This window comes from Rhododendron vialii, chromosome 5a (assembly GCF_030253575.1).
Source record: "Rhododendron vialii isolate Sample 1 chromosome 5a, ASM3025357v1".
Taxonomy (NCBI): Eukaryota; Viridiplantae; Streptophyta; class Magnoliopsida; order Ericales; family Ericaceae; genus Rhododendron; species Rhododendron vialii.
The window spans coordinates 13,841,611-13,852,713 of record NC_080561.1 but is presented as its reverse complement, the minus strand read 5'-3'; the positions used below and the strand labels follow the sequence as shown (position 1 = coordinate 13,852,713).

At 41.6% G+C, this 11,103-nt stretch overlaps 2 protein-coding genes across 2 annotated transcripts; both read right to left on the bottom strand.

Annotated features, from left to right (window-relative positions):
• Positions 1–2,232: 2,232 nt before the first annotated feature.
• LOC131327603 (uncharacterized) lies at positions 2,233–3,596 on the bottom strand. Its single transcript, XM_058360752.1, has 2 exons — positions 3,573–3,596; positions 2,233–3,432 (listed from the first exon to the last, which is right to left on the bottom strand). The coding sequence occupies exons 1-2, from the start codon at positions 3,594–3,596 to the stop codon at positions 2,233–2,235; spliced, it is 1,224 nt and encodes a 407-aa protein (XP_058216735.1).
• Positions 3,597–7,794: 4,198 nt separating this feature from the next.
• On the bottom strand, positions 7,795–10,783 carry LOC131326619 (uncharacterized). Its single transcript, XM_058359464.1, has 4 exons — positions 10,016–10,783; positions 8,965–9,912; positions 8,349–8,870; positions 7,795–8,240 (listed from the first exon to the last, which is right to left on the bottom strand). Exons 1-3 carry the CDS (start codon positions 10,505–10,507, stop codon positions 8,349–8,351), a joined length of 1,962 nt encoding a protein of 653 aa, XP_058215447.1. The 5' UTR covers positions 10,508–10,783; the 3' UTR covers positions 7,795–8,240.
• Positions 10,784–11,103: the final 320 nt, after the last annotated feature.

Here is an 11,103-nt window from a genome sequence, read left to right as displayed (position 1 = left end):
TGACCAGTCTTTGCAATCAGTCCTAACCGTTCTATCAAGAATTTTCTTTATCTCCCTATTTGAAACCTCAACTTGGCCACTAGTTTGCGGATGGTAAGGTGTCGCCACCTTGTCGGTGATAGAATACTTATGCACTTGTAATGCAAAATGCTTATTAACAAAATGGGTAACCTCATCACTTATGATCGCTCTCGGACAGCCAAACCAACTAAAAACATTACTCTTAAGGAATTCGAGCACAACTGTATGATCATTTGTTTTCGTGGCCACCGCTTCCACCCACTTAGACACATAATCTACCGCCACAAGAATATACGCATTCCCAAAAGAATTAGGGAACGGTCCCATGAAGTCTATGCCCCACACATCAAATAACTCCACCACTAGAATGGAGCTCAATGGCATCATGTCTCGGTGGGATATGTTTCCGGCACGTTGGCACCGAAGACACGTCTTATAAAACTCATGGGCATCTTTAAATAAAGTCGGCCAATAAAAGCTGCTTTGTAACACTTTTGCCGCTATTTTATGCCCAATAAAATGTCCCCCACTTTCAAGGGTATGACAAAAGGTCAAAATACTATGATACTCACACTCAGGGACACAGCGCCGAATCACTTGATCCGCACAATACTTAAAAAGTATCGAATCCTCCCATAAATAATGCCCAACCTGAGAAAAGAATCGGTCCTATCGAGATGGGACCAATGCGAAGGAATCTCACTAGTGGCTAGGTAATTAACAATAAAAGCATACCACGGAGGCCGAACTTGCGACACCTCAAACAATTGCTCATCGGGGAATGAGTCATGGAGAGGCACATTGTCACATGAGGAGTCAACAAGGATCCTCGACAAGTGGTTGGCCACAGAATTTTCGGAAACTTTCTTGTCCCGAATTTCAAAATCAAACTCTTGTAGAAATAGAATCCATCTAATGAGTCTAGGTTTTGCATCTTTCTTAGAAAGCAAGTGACGCAATGCAGCATGATCAGAATACACAATAACCTTAGACCCGAGGAGGCACGACCTAAACTTGTCTAACGCAAAAACAACAGTGAGCAACTCCTTCTCTGTAGTGGTGTAATTCAATTGAGCATCGAAGAGGGTTTTACTCGCATAGTAAATCGCATGGGGAACTTTGTCAACACGTTGGCCAAGGACAACACCAACTGCGTAGTCGGATGCATCACACATGATTTCAAAAGGTAATTTCCAATTGGGTGACTACATAATAGGTGCGGAGGACAGGGCATCTCTCAACTTGACAAAGGCCTTCGTGCATGCCTCGTCAAACACAAACGGCACATCCTTGGCGAGGAGATCGCACAATGGTTTAGTAATCTTTCTAAAATCACGAATAAAGTGGCGGTAAAATCCCTCATGCCCTAAAAACGACCTAATCTGCTTAACAAAAGATGGGGGAGGGAGTCACGAAATTAAGTCAACTTTAGCTTTATCCACCTCAATCCCCCTCGTAGACACCACATGTCGCAATCCCTCTTGAACCATAAAATGGCTCTTCTCCCAACTTCGCACTAAATTTTTGTCAATGCATCGCTCAAGCACCTTGCTCAAGTTGTGGAAACAATCATCAAACGAGGTCCCAAAGACCGAATAATGATCCATAAAGACCTCGAGAAACTCCTCCACCATGTCGGAGAAAATAGACAACATGCACCGTTGAAAAGTAATGGGTGCATTGCACAAACCAAATGGCATACGCCGGTAAGCGAAAGTGCCAAAAGGACAAGTAAAGGTAGTTTTCTCAAGGTCTGCAGGGTCGATGGGCACTTGATTATATCTGGAATAGCCATCCAGAAAATCGTAATAGCTTTTGCCCGCTAACCGCTCTAAGATTTGGTCAATGAAAGGCAATGGGAAGTGATCTTTCCTAGTCATGGAATTGAGCTTATGGTAATCAATGCAAACACGCCACCCCGTGGTGACACGTGTCGGGACAAGCTCACCTCTCTTGTTTTCGACCACAGTTATGCCCGACTTCTTGGGCACCACCTGGGTGGGACTTACCCACTTACTATCCGCGATGGGGTATATGATACCCGCATCCAAAAGTTTCACAACCTCTTTCATTACCACCTCCTTCATATTCGCGTTCAACCTTCGTTGGATCTCACATGATGGTTTGGCATTCTCTTCGCAATTAATGCGATGCGTGCACACAGAGGGATCAATACCCTTTACGTCTGCCACTGACCACCCTATCACATTCTTATACTACTTTAAGTATCTCAACCAATTGACCCTCCTGTGTGACAGAAAGGTCAGACGCAATAATAACCAGAAGAGTGTCATCGGTACCTAGAAACACGTACTTGAGATGAGCCAGAAGTGGCTTCAACTCAAGTTTCGGTGGAGCCTCAATAGACGGAGTGGCGGTCTCATCAGAAAGTGCGGGAAGAGGTTCAAACTGTGCTGTCCACTTTGGAGGTGAATTATTAAGTAACAGACTCACCTCCTCGATGGACTGATCGATATCATACTCCTCATACCCAAAGTGTGCCAAACAAATGGCCAACGGGTCATCGGTCAAAACATAAGGCAATGCCTCCTCCACCAAGTCCTCCACGACATCGACTGCGAAGCAGTCTTCCTCCAGTGGAGGGTGTTTCGCGGCCTTATAAACATTAAGCTTAAGGGTCATGTTCCTAAAGGTCACCTCCATCTCTCTACTCCTCACATGAATATTAGCATTCGCGGTTGCTAAGAAAGGATGGTCAAGAATAATCAAAGTCTGCTTTTTGAGGGTTTGCACTGGTTCTGTGTCAAGGACTATAAAATCAGCCGAAAAGTAAAAATTATTAACCTTGACGAGATTGTCCTCAACTACTCCACGTGGCATCTTAATGGATCTATCAACTAATTGCAAGGTAACCGACGCGGGCTTCAACTCCACAAGCCCCAATTGTTCATACACTGAGTATGGAATTAAGTTGACACTAGCCCCTAAGTCTAAAAGTGCGCGCTTTATGGCATGCCTCCCAATGACTATATCAATAGTTGAGGTACTAGGATCTTGCAGCTTAAGGGGAGCGTCAGACTGAAAAATAGAGCTCACTTGCTCGGTGAGAAGGACCTTTTTAGACACATTGGTTCGGCTTCTCCTCTTTTGAGTGCAAAGGTCCTTCAGAAATTTTGCAGAAGTTAGGATTTGTTTGATGGCATCTATGAGTGGGATGTTAACGTTTACTTGCTTGAATACCTCAAGGGTATCCTCCATAGATGCTCCCCTCTTAGGAAAAGGAGATGGTGCATTCAAACATGATGGAAACGGGGCTTTAGGCACATAGGGTGGCACCTTAGGACCTGCTGACACAGAAGTGGGTGATGCAGGTGTGACTGGAGGGGTTACTTGTTTACTCTGTGAACTCTCCTCCCCAAAGTCATTGCGGTCGGAGGGAGCCAAATGCTCCTTCAATTTCGCTTTCTTTGTTCAGGTTTTGACCTCTCTCTTATTGCGCAAAGTCATGATTACCTTAGCATCAACAAGAGGCAGGTCATTAACCACAAACTGTCCTCCAGGGGGTTGAACAGGCTGACAGGGCAACCTACCTTCTTCCCTACGATTAAGTGCATTGGCTATTTGACCCACTTAGGTCTCGAGCTGCAAGATGGGCTGGGTATTAGAATGCACTTGCTGTTGGGTATCATTTAAACGGTTAAGTGCTTGCAGCACCTTGTCCTCGAAGGATGGATCCCGTGAGGATTGGCTGGGTGCTTGGCGGTTTTGTGAGCGATCGGTAGCTGGATTGAATAGAGTATTAAAAGGCCTAGGCTGCTGGGTAGAGGAACTGCCTTGCTCTTGCGATCTCCACGAGAAATTAGGATGCTTGGCCCAACCCGCGTTGTAAGTACTAGAATATAGATCATTACCTGGTTGTGAGAAACCTCGTGCATTAGTGTACCCTTGTGCAGCATTAACTTGTTCCTCCATAAAAATAGGGAATTGTGGGGCCGTAGGACAATCAGTAATGAAATGGGTCGGACTAGCACATAAAGAACATGTCTCCTGAGAAAGTGGAGGTTGTGAGGTGGCTGGTCCCATACAAAGGAGCTTTTCAACCTTTTCAGTTAGTATTTTGACTTTGGAATTGAGGTCGTGAGATGGTTTAATCTCATAAATACCTCGTGGCTTATCAGAACCAGTAGTGACTGACTTACCTCTCCTCTCAAAAGAAACATTTTGTAGGGACCCTTCGCTTATAGTTTCGAACAATTGCCGGGCTTCCTCTTCACTTTTAACCATCACAGAGCCTCCACATGGGGCATCAACCATCACACGATGCGGTAGAAGCAGCCCAGAATAAAAACTTTGTATTAATTGCCACTTAGGTATGTCATGGTGCGGACACTTATGAATGAGATCCCATATCTCTCCCAAGCCTCATAGAACTGTTCATTCTCAGCTTGCTGGAAAGTGGTAATCTCCTGCCGAAGTCTGAGTGTTTTTCCTATGGGGAAGAATTTCTTAAGGAATGCTGCACTCATTTGTGCCCAAGATGTTATAGAATTAGTTGGCAAAGTACTAAGCCAATGTTTGGCGTTCCCTATCAAAGTGAATTGAAACAAAATCAATCTCAATGCATCCATTGGAAAATTATGAATTAAAAGCATGGAACTAAGGGCCTCAAATTCAGTGATGTGTTGATATGGATCCTCTTGAGCTTGCCCTTGAAACTTAGGGAGCATTTGGAGTGTACCAGGCTTAATCTCATACTGATTAGCCGTGATTGTGGGTAATCGTACACATGATGGTGTAGTGTAAGCTGTGGGGGCGAAGTGTGAGTTGAGAGGGAGAGGGTCAGGTACCACAAGTGCTCTATTAGCATCATCTGCCATTGTGACTAAGTTGGTCTTTTTGTTATCCCTACGTCTCCTATCTAAATCCAAATTAAGAGGTACGAGTTCGGATTCCAAAGACCGATGACCAAACATGCAAGTTTAGGACCCCACATGTGTAAAATGGGGTACTCCAGACACAGACACTACTTTGCCAAAAAGAAGAACAAACTCACTGTGGGTCAACGAAATCGCTTTATATCTCGGCACCGCTTCTCCATAGTGATCTTTGCTCGTTTTGTCACATCGTAACCTCTAGCTAAGAGTACCAAAACTAACAAACAAAATAAAAATAAATAACAATGAACTAAACTAAAAACTAATTAAATTAACGCAACCGTGCAAACTGTCCCTGGCAAAGGCGCCAAAATTTGACCGTGTCTTCCATGTCAAAAATATATTTATAAAACTAAGAATTAACTACTACTCAGTAGAATAGTGGTCAAGACCAAGTATCATTCCGACGGAGACAGTATGGCTGAGTTACGACAAATTCAATTAATTTTTAGATTAATTCGGGCAAAAGAAGTTGGTTGTTTGAATTTGGAGAATTTATTAAACTAAGAGAAATAATTAAATGAAAAGTTTATAACGATTGGAGAGAAAATCTAGGGTTCGAATCCACCTCGACCGCGTAACTCCAACATGCATAGGCGAGATTAATTATTTGAATCAGAAGGGGTTATTTACAAGTACACCCCTCCAACTATCACGTTTTGTCAACATGACCCCCCATTTTCAAAACTCGGCAAACTGAACCCCCCAACTATCAAAACTTGACAACTTCACCCCTTCCGTACCCTTTCCGTCCTAGTTTTGCTAAGAACTGTTAACTTTACGGCTAAATTGGATGGAAAAATGAAATTTGACCCAAAAATACCCTTTGCTAAGGGCGGGAAATTGGTTTTGGGGTATTTATACCTCTTCCCTCTTCCAAAACCCAAATCGTCATACTCTCTCTCTCTCTTTCATTCCGACCTCTCTCATCTCTCTCCCTCTCTCACCCACCAAAGCAGCTATTTCTTTCAAATCTCTACTGCTCTCTCTCTGCTCCCCTCTGTCTTTGCTCCCCCATCTACTTCTTCTCTTATTCTCCAACCCCATCTCCCATCTCCCCCATTTATAGATAGAAATCCACATTTAAAATCTTTGAAAATTCAAAACCCAGGTTTGTTTCTCTCATCTCACTCATTCATCTCTCCTGCCCTCCCCATCTCCCCATCAAACTCTCAGTCAAACCACAAACCCAAAACCCACTGATTCCAAATCCCACACAAACCCAGATTTGAAATCCAAACCCAGATTCCATGAGCAGCTCTAGCTCTAGCTACACCACCAACTTATCTCAGTATGATGGAGATGAAAAATGCAGATATGGTCGAAGGGTTGTGATGCAAACTTCAATAACTGTGAAAAATCCAGGAAGAAGGTTCCTTGGGTGTACAAACTACAAGGTAAGTTTTTGAGTTTTTGAGTTTTTGAATACACCAAATTATCTAACTGTTAGGACATTTAAAAAATATTAGACAATGCAATATGCTTATGTTTTATTTTCAAAAAAAACATGGATGCAATTTCTTTGTCTGGATAGATCCTGAAACGTGTCCTAGAGGCTTGGAATATGCAAGATCATGCAAGCCAAAAAGGAAGAACTTGAGAAACAAGTTGAAGAATTGAAAATGATAACTGAGAGGTTGGAAAGAGGAAAACAAATGGTGGAAGAAGAAAATGATGCACTGGTTGTCAAATTGGCAGACTTGACTGAAATGAATGTCAAGCTTACAACTACTATGCACAGATTGGAGCAAGGAAGACTAGAGAGATAGGACCAAGTTATTTTAGGAACATCATCATAGTAGTGGTAGTCATTGTGTTTGTGATTGGTGTGCTTATGTCAAGTGTGAACCATAATACCCCTACGGAAAATATTTGTATTTGCCTTAGCTATGAATGAAAAGCATGTTTTTTCCACCATGGTATTTCCAGATTATGCATAACAGATTATTCAACCTAACAGTGCACAAGAAAACAACAGAACTACTATAAGAGACCAACAAACGAGAAAATAGCATTTAAGCTTCTTACATACAGTGAACAGGCTTACCATTATAAAGAGAAACAAAAACGCAGAAGTATTATCACTTACCTTTCGATAATGGTTGCAACTAAACAATGTATTTCCCCTATCTTCTTGATTGGCCAATAGCTTGGCACGAGCAGCAGCGCCACCAAGAGAGATGTTGTTGTTGCAGCTCTCATTTGATGTATCAGACGGTCAGAGGGAAAGCATTCTTTATGGTGAATCTTCCCTGAGACTCTGTAAGACAAATAGATGTACTGAAATCATAGGTAACTTGCATAACATAAAAACACTCACAAAAGGGCAAGTGCCATGGTTCATCAGCAATATTTTAGAAAGGTAAGTAATCCCATGATCCTTGGTCATTATCATCGTCATATTCAAAACCTGTTGTATCATCACTGTAACCATCCACTGAGCTTCAATTGAGAACAAAGACTAATTCAATAACCTGTGACATTTATAAGAGTAACTGTAGATGCTGAAAGACATACAAGCATGTGTGAAAGAACAAGTTCAATAAGAAAATGAACACCAGATAACCATTATTTCTCTTAATAGAAAATAGTCATGGCCTAAGCAGCAAACATGAGAATTCAGAATGGTAATACAGCAGCAACAACAAACAGATTATCCATGGCAGCAACAACAAAGTGTTTATCAGACCAAGTGCCATGCTTTGATGCCAGTAAGTGGCAGTTTAATGGTAATAATAAACACCAAATGCCTACTAAATAGCAAATGACAGTTCGAAAACAGCAAACATGAGAATTCAGAAGATATGGGAATAGCCAATTCAGAATACTTGTTAAAGTATTGGCATTACCAAAAAAAAATACTTGTTAAACTACTGCAACCAACTTACTGCCAAAACAAGTTCAGTACTGACATTACAACCATTGGCAACATTACATTCCAAGATTACACAAAAAATACTTGTTCAAGTAAAGCAACCAACTTACTGCCATGGCAACCAAGCTAAAGTATTGGAAACCACAAATATTTACAGTCAGTACTGGGAACCAACAAAAAGAAAGTACTTGTTCCATTAGGTACAACAAACCCATTACACATTGGGAAATTTCATCCTAACTAAACCATTCCCTAAACCATATTCAAATTCCAGATTTCTGTGTTGAACTTGGGGTTAAAGTTGCTCCTTGGGAGTCCAGCCTGGGGATTGGAGTGGTTGGCATTGTGGCACTGCCACTTCCACTAGCACTTGCACATGATGCAGTAGAAGAACTTGATAGCTGACTCCAAAAAACTGCATTCCCTAACCTAGTGGATCTCCTCCATCCCTACATTCACACCATGTAATGAAAGTTCAAAAATATGTCATGCACACCTTATAGTATGGACTATAAACTGAAACTTACTAAATCTATGAGATTAATTGGGTTTCATACCTATGGGTTTGGTAGACCAACCCTTGGGGCAACAATTTCTGCACCTCCAAACCTTGGAATTGGCACTTTGGCTTTTGCAATAACTGGTGCTTTACCTTTCCCAATAGTTGGTTCTTGACATTTTCCATTGCGTCCACCATTTTGTTGACATCTCTCTTTGATAACAACTCCAAGAAGTGCAGGAGTGCTTCCACCTCTCCCTCTACCTCCAACCACCACTTGTCCTTTGTTTGGAGCAGGGTCACCACCTCTACCAGTCCCTCCAACCACCATTGTGCCACCTCTACCAGTTTTTTTTGCACCACCTCCTCTACCACCAACCTTCCCTCTCCCCCCTCTACCTTTTGTTCCTGTTCCTCTTCCTCCACTAGGACCAGTCTTTCCTACTTTTGCTCCCCTACCATTCCCAGTGTTGTTGTCCTTTTCCCTTCCAGTACTTGTGCATGGAACCAGTCCTCTTTTCTCTGCAATTATCATTTCCTCTGCCATTATCATTTCCAAGTCCTCTGCCATTGCCATTTCCTGTACAAAAAAAAAAAATGGTACTCATTTGACTCAAGGAAACAAAAATTAATAACAACCTGTTTCGAATTAATGAAATGATTTATGTTCTTACTTGTTCAACAGTTGTGCTTGGTTTTTGAGGACATGTCCTAGAATTGTGGCCTGGCTGCTTGCAAATTCTACATTTGAGGCATGCGTAATACTTCTTGACTCCTTTTGAGGGACCTCCTGTTGGATTCATTGGTTCATCAGGCCCTTTCCTCTTAGTCTTTCTTGGTCTACCACTCTTGACCCTAAAAAGAGGAGGTTCTATAGGATCTAAGTCCTTACGAACCCACATTGTTTGGTCAGGAATTGGCTTGATGGTGAAGTCGTATATCTTGGCAAAAGTACTAATATGGAAGCACTCATCAACAAAGTTTTCAGGATTAGATTTGTCAGTGATGATTGCTGCCATTCCATGTTGACATGGTATCCCACACACATCCCACTTCCTGCATGTGCAGGTTCTCTCATTTAAGTCCACAACAAATGTCCTGAGTGTAGTCATTACTTCATAAATCTTATCACCACTGTAAATAACCTGGCATTCCCCCATCAGCTTACAAGTTTTCTCAACCCTTCTCCTAATCCTTGGACATAGGGTACCCTCCCAGCCCATGCACATTTGCCTCCTAATTTGCAACCTTGTCATGAGATAACTTCTAATACTTTCCAACATGGTCAGAATTGGTTCATCCTTTACATCTTTGATTGCTTGATTGAATGCTTTACTAGTGTTGTTGTCCATTCTATTGCATTTTGACATTAACCCATACATGCACCTAGCCCATGTCTTAGGGTCTTCACTCATCAAGTACTCATATGCACCCTCATCAATTTCTTTAATGGCATTCATATGGTACTTAAACTCTTGAACTGTGTACACTGATGCTGCCTTCCACATTAGGTCTTTCCATTCTTTACCCTTGTATACTTTTGAGAAATTTGAGTACATGTGCCTAATGCAGTACCTATGTTCAACATTAGGGTAGAACTCTGCAAATGTTTGTATCAAGCCCTAAGTGAAACAAAAAAATAAAAAATAGATGTTCGGTAAACATAAACAAAAAACAGATGGCAGTTATTTAAGTAATGAAATACAGTAATTACAAATAAAGTACCTTCTGCCTGTCAGAGACAAAGCACCATCCTCTTTCCTCTGGATCTCCTATCAGATTTACCAGCAACCCCATGAACCAAGTCCAGCTAGCTTTTGTTTTAGACTCCACAACAGCAAATGTTAAAGGAAACATCTGATTGTTGGCATCTCTTGCAACTGCATGCATCAATTGACCTCCAAAGGAACCTTTTAAAAAACAGGCATCTAACCCAATTATAGGTCTGCAACCTGATAGAAATCCCCTCAGCTGTCCATCATAACTTATGAAAATCCTCTCAAACACTGGTCCTCCCTTTGGCAAGGATTCTGTATCCACCTTAATTTTAGCAGTACTACTTGGATTCTGTATTCTAACCATCTCACAATAATCCCACAACCTGGCATATTGCCCTCTATGATCTCCCCTTATCAATTTAAGTGCCTTTCTCTTTGCCCTATACACTTTGTTCTCTGAAACATTCAACAACCATTCCCTCCTAATTGTTTTCTTCATTGAACTGACCTTAGTCTCAGGGGCATCACTAAATTTGGCTAAGTACCTTTGGGAAAGCCAAGATGAGGTTGCATTATTATTAGTGTATGTCCTGGTACATGAATGTTATTGATCTATCTTTTTAATTTGGAAGGATCTCTCTTCATACATGGGAGAAGCATGAAGTCTAAAGCCACAATCAAGTGCACACTTTACAGTCACCCTCTTAGACTCATTCTTTAAAAATTTGAACTGATACCCCTCTTTTATGTGGTATTCCCTCAATAATTTCCTAAAAGTCACCACATTAGGAAATTTCTTCCCTTCTATTAACTGAGGTTTATTCATGTAACTCTGTTTGAACTCAGGAAAAATAGGCCTCCCATTTTCATCAAATTCAGGTGCAATGTTATCATCATCACTATCAGAACTACCCTCATTTTCTTGTTCACCTAAACTCCTAAGTAAGCTTTTCCCTAAACCTACCAAGGGAATACTCTCCTCTTGTTCCTCATTAGAAGACTCCTCTACCCCACTAAAAGAGGCAGTGGAAGTAGAGCTATCATCATAGGGCAACCACTCAGTGTCTGAACTATCATCATCATCCATTTCACCAA

What these genes read in the sequence shown, in the direction of transcription:
- LOC131326619 (XM_058359464.1), bottom strand. Translation starts at nt 10,507, where the DNA reads ATGAAGAAAACAATTAGGAGGGAATGGTTGTTGAATGTTTCAGAGAAC. An exon ending in TTGTCTCTGACAGGCAGAAG is followed by an intron (nt 9,913 to 10,015) that starts GTACTTTATTTG and finishes TGTTTCACTTAG; the next exon opens with GGCTTGATACAAACATTTGC. An exon ending in CAAGCACAACTGTTGAACAA is followed by an intron (nt 8,871 to 8,964) that starts GTAAGAACATAA and finishes TTTTTTGTACAG; the next exon opens with GAAATGGCAATGGCAGAGGA.
- LOC131327603 (XM_058360752.1), bottom strand. Translation starts at nt 3,596, where the DNA reads ATGCACTTAATCGTAGGGAAGAAG. An exon ending in ACTTAATCGTAGGGAAGAAG is followed by an intron (nt 3,433 to 3,572) that starts GTAGGTTGCCCT and finishes GCGAAATTGAAG; the next exon opens with GAGCATTTGGCTCCCTCCGA.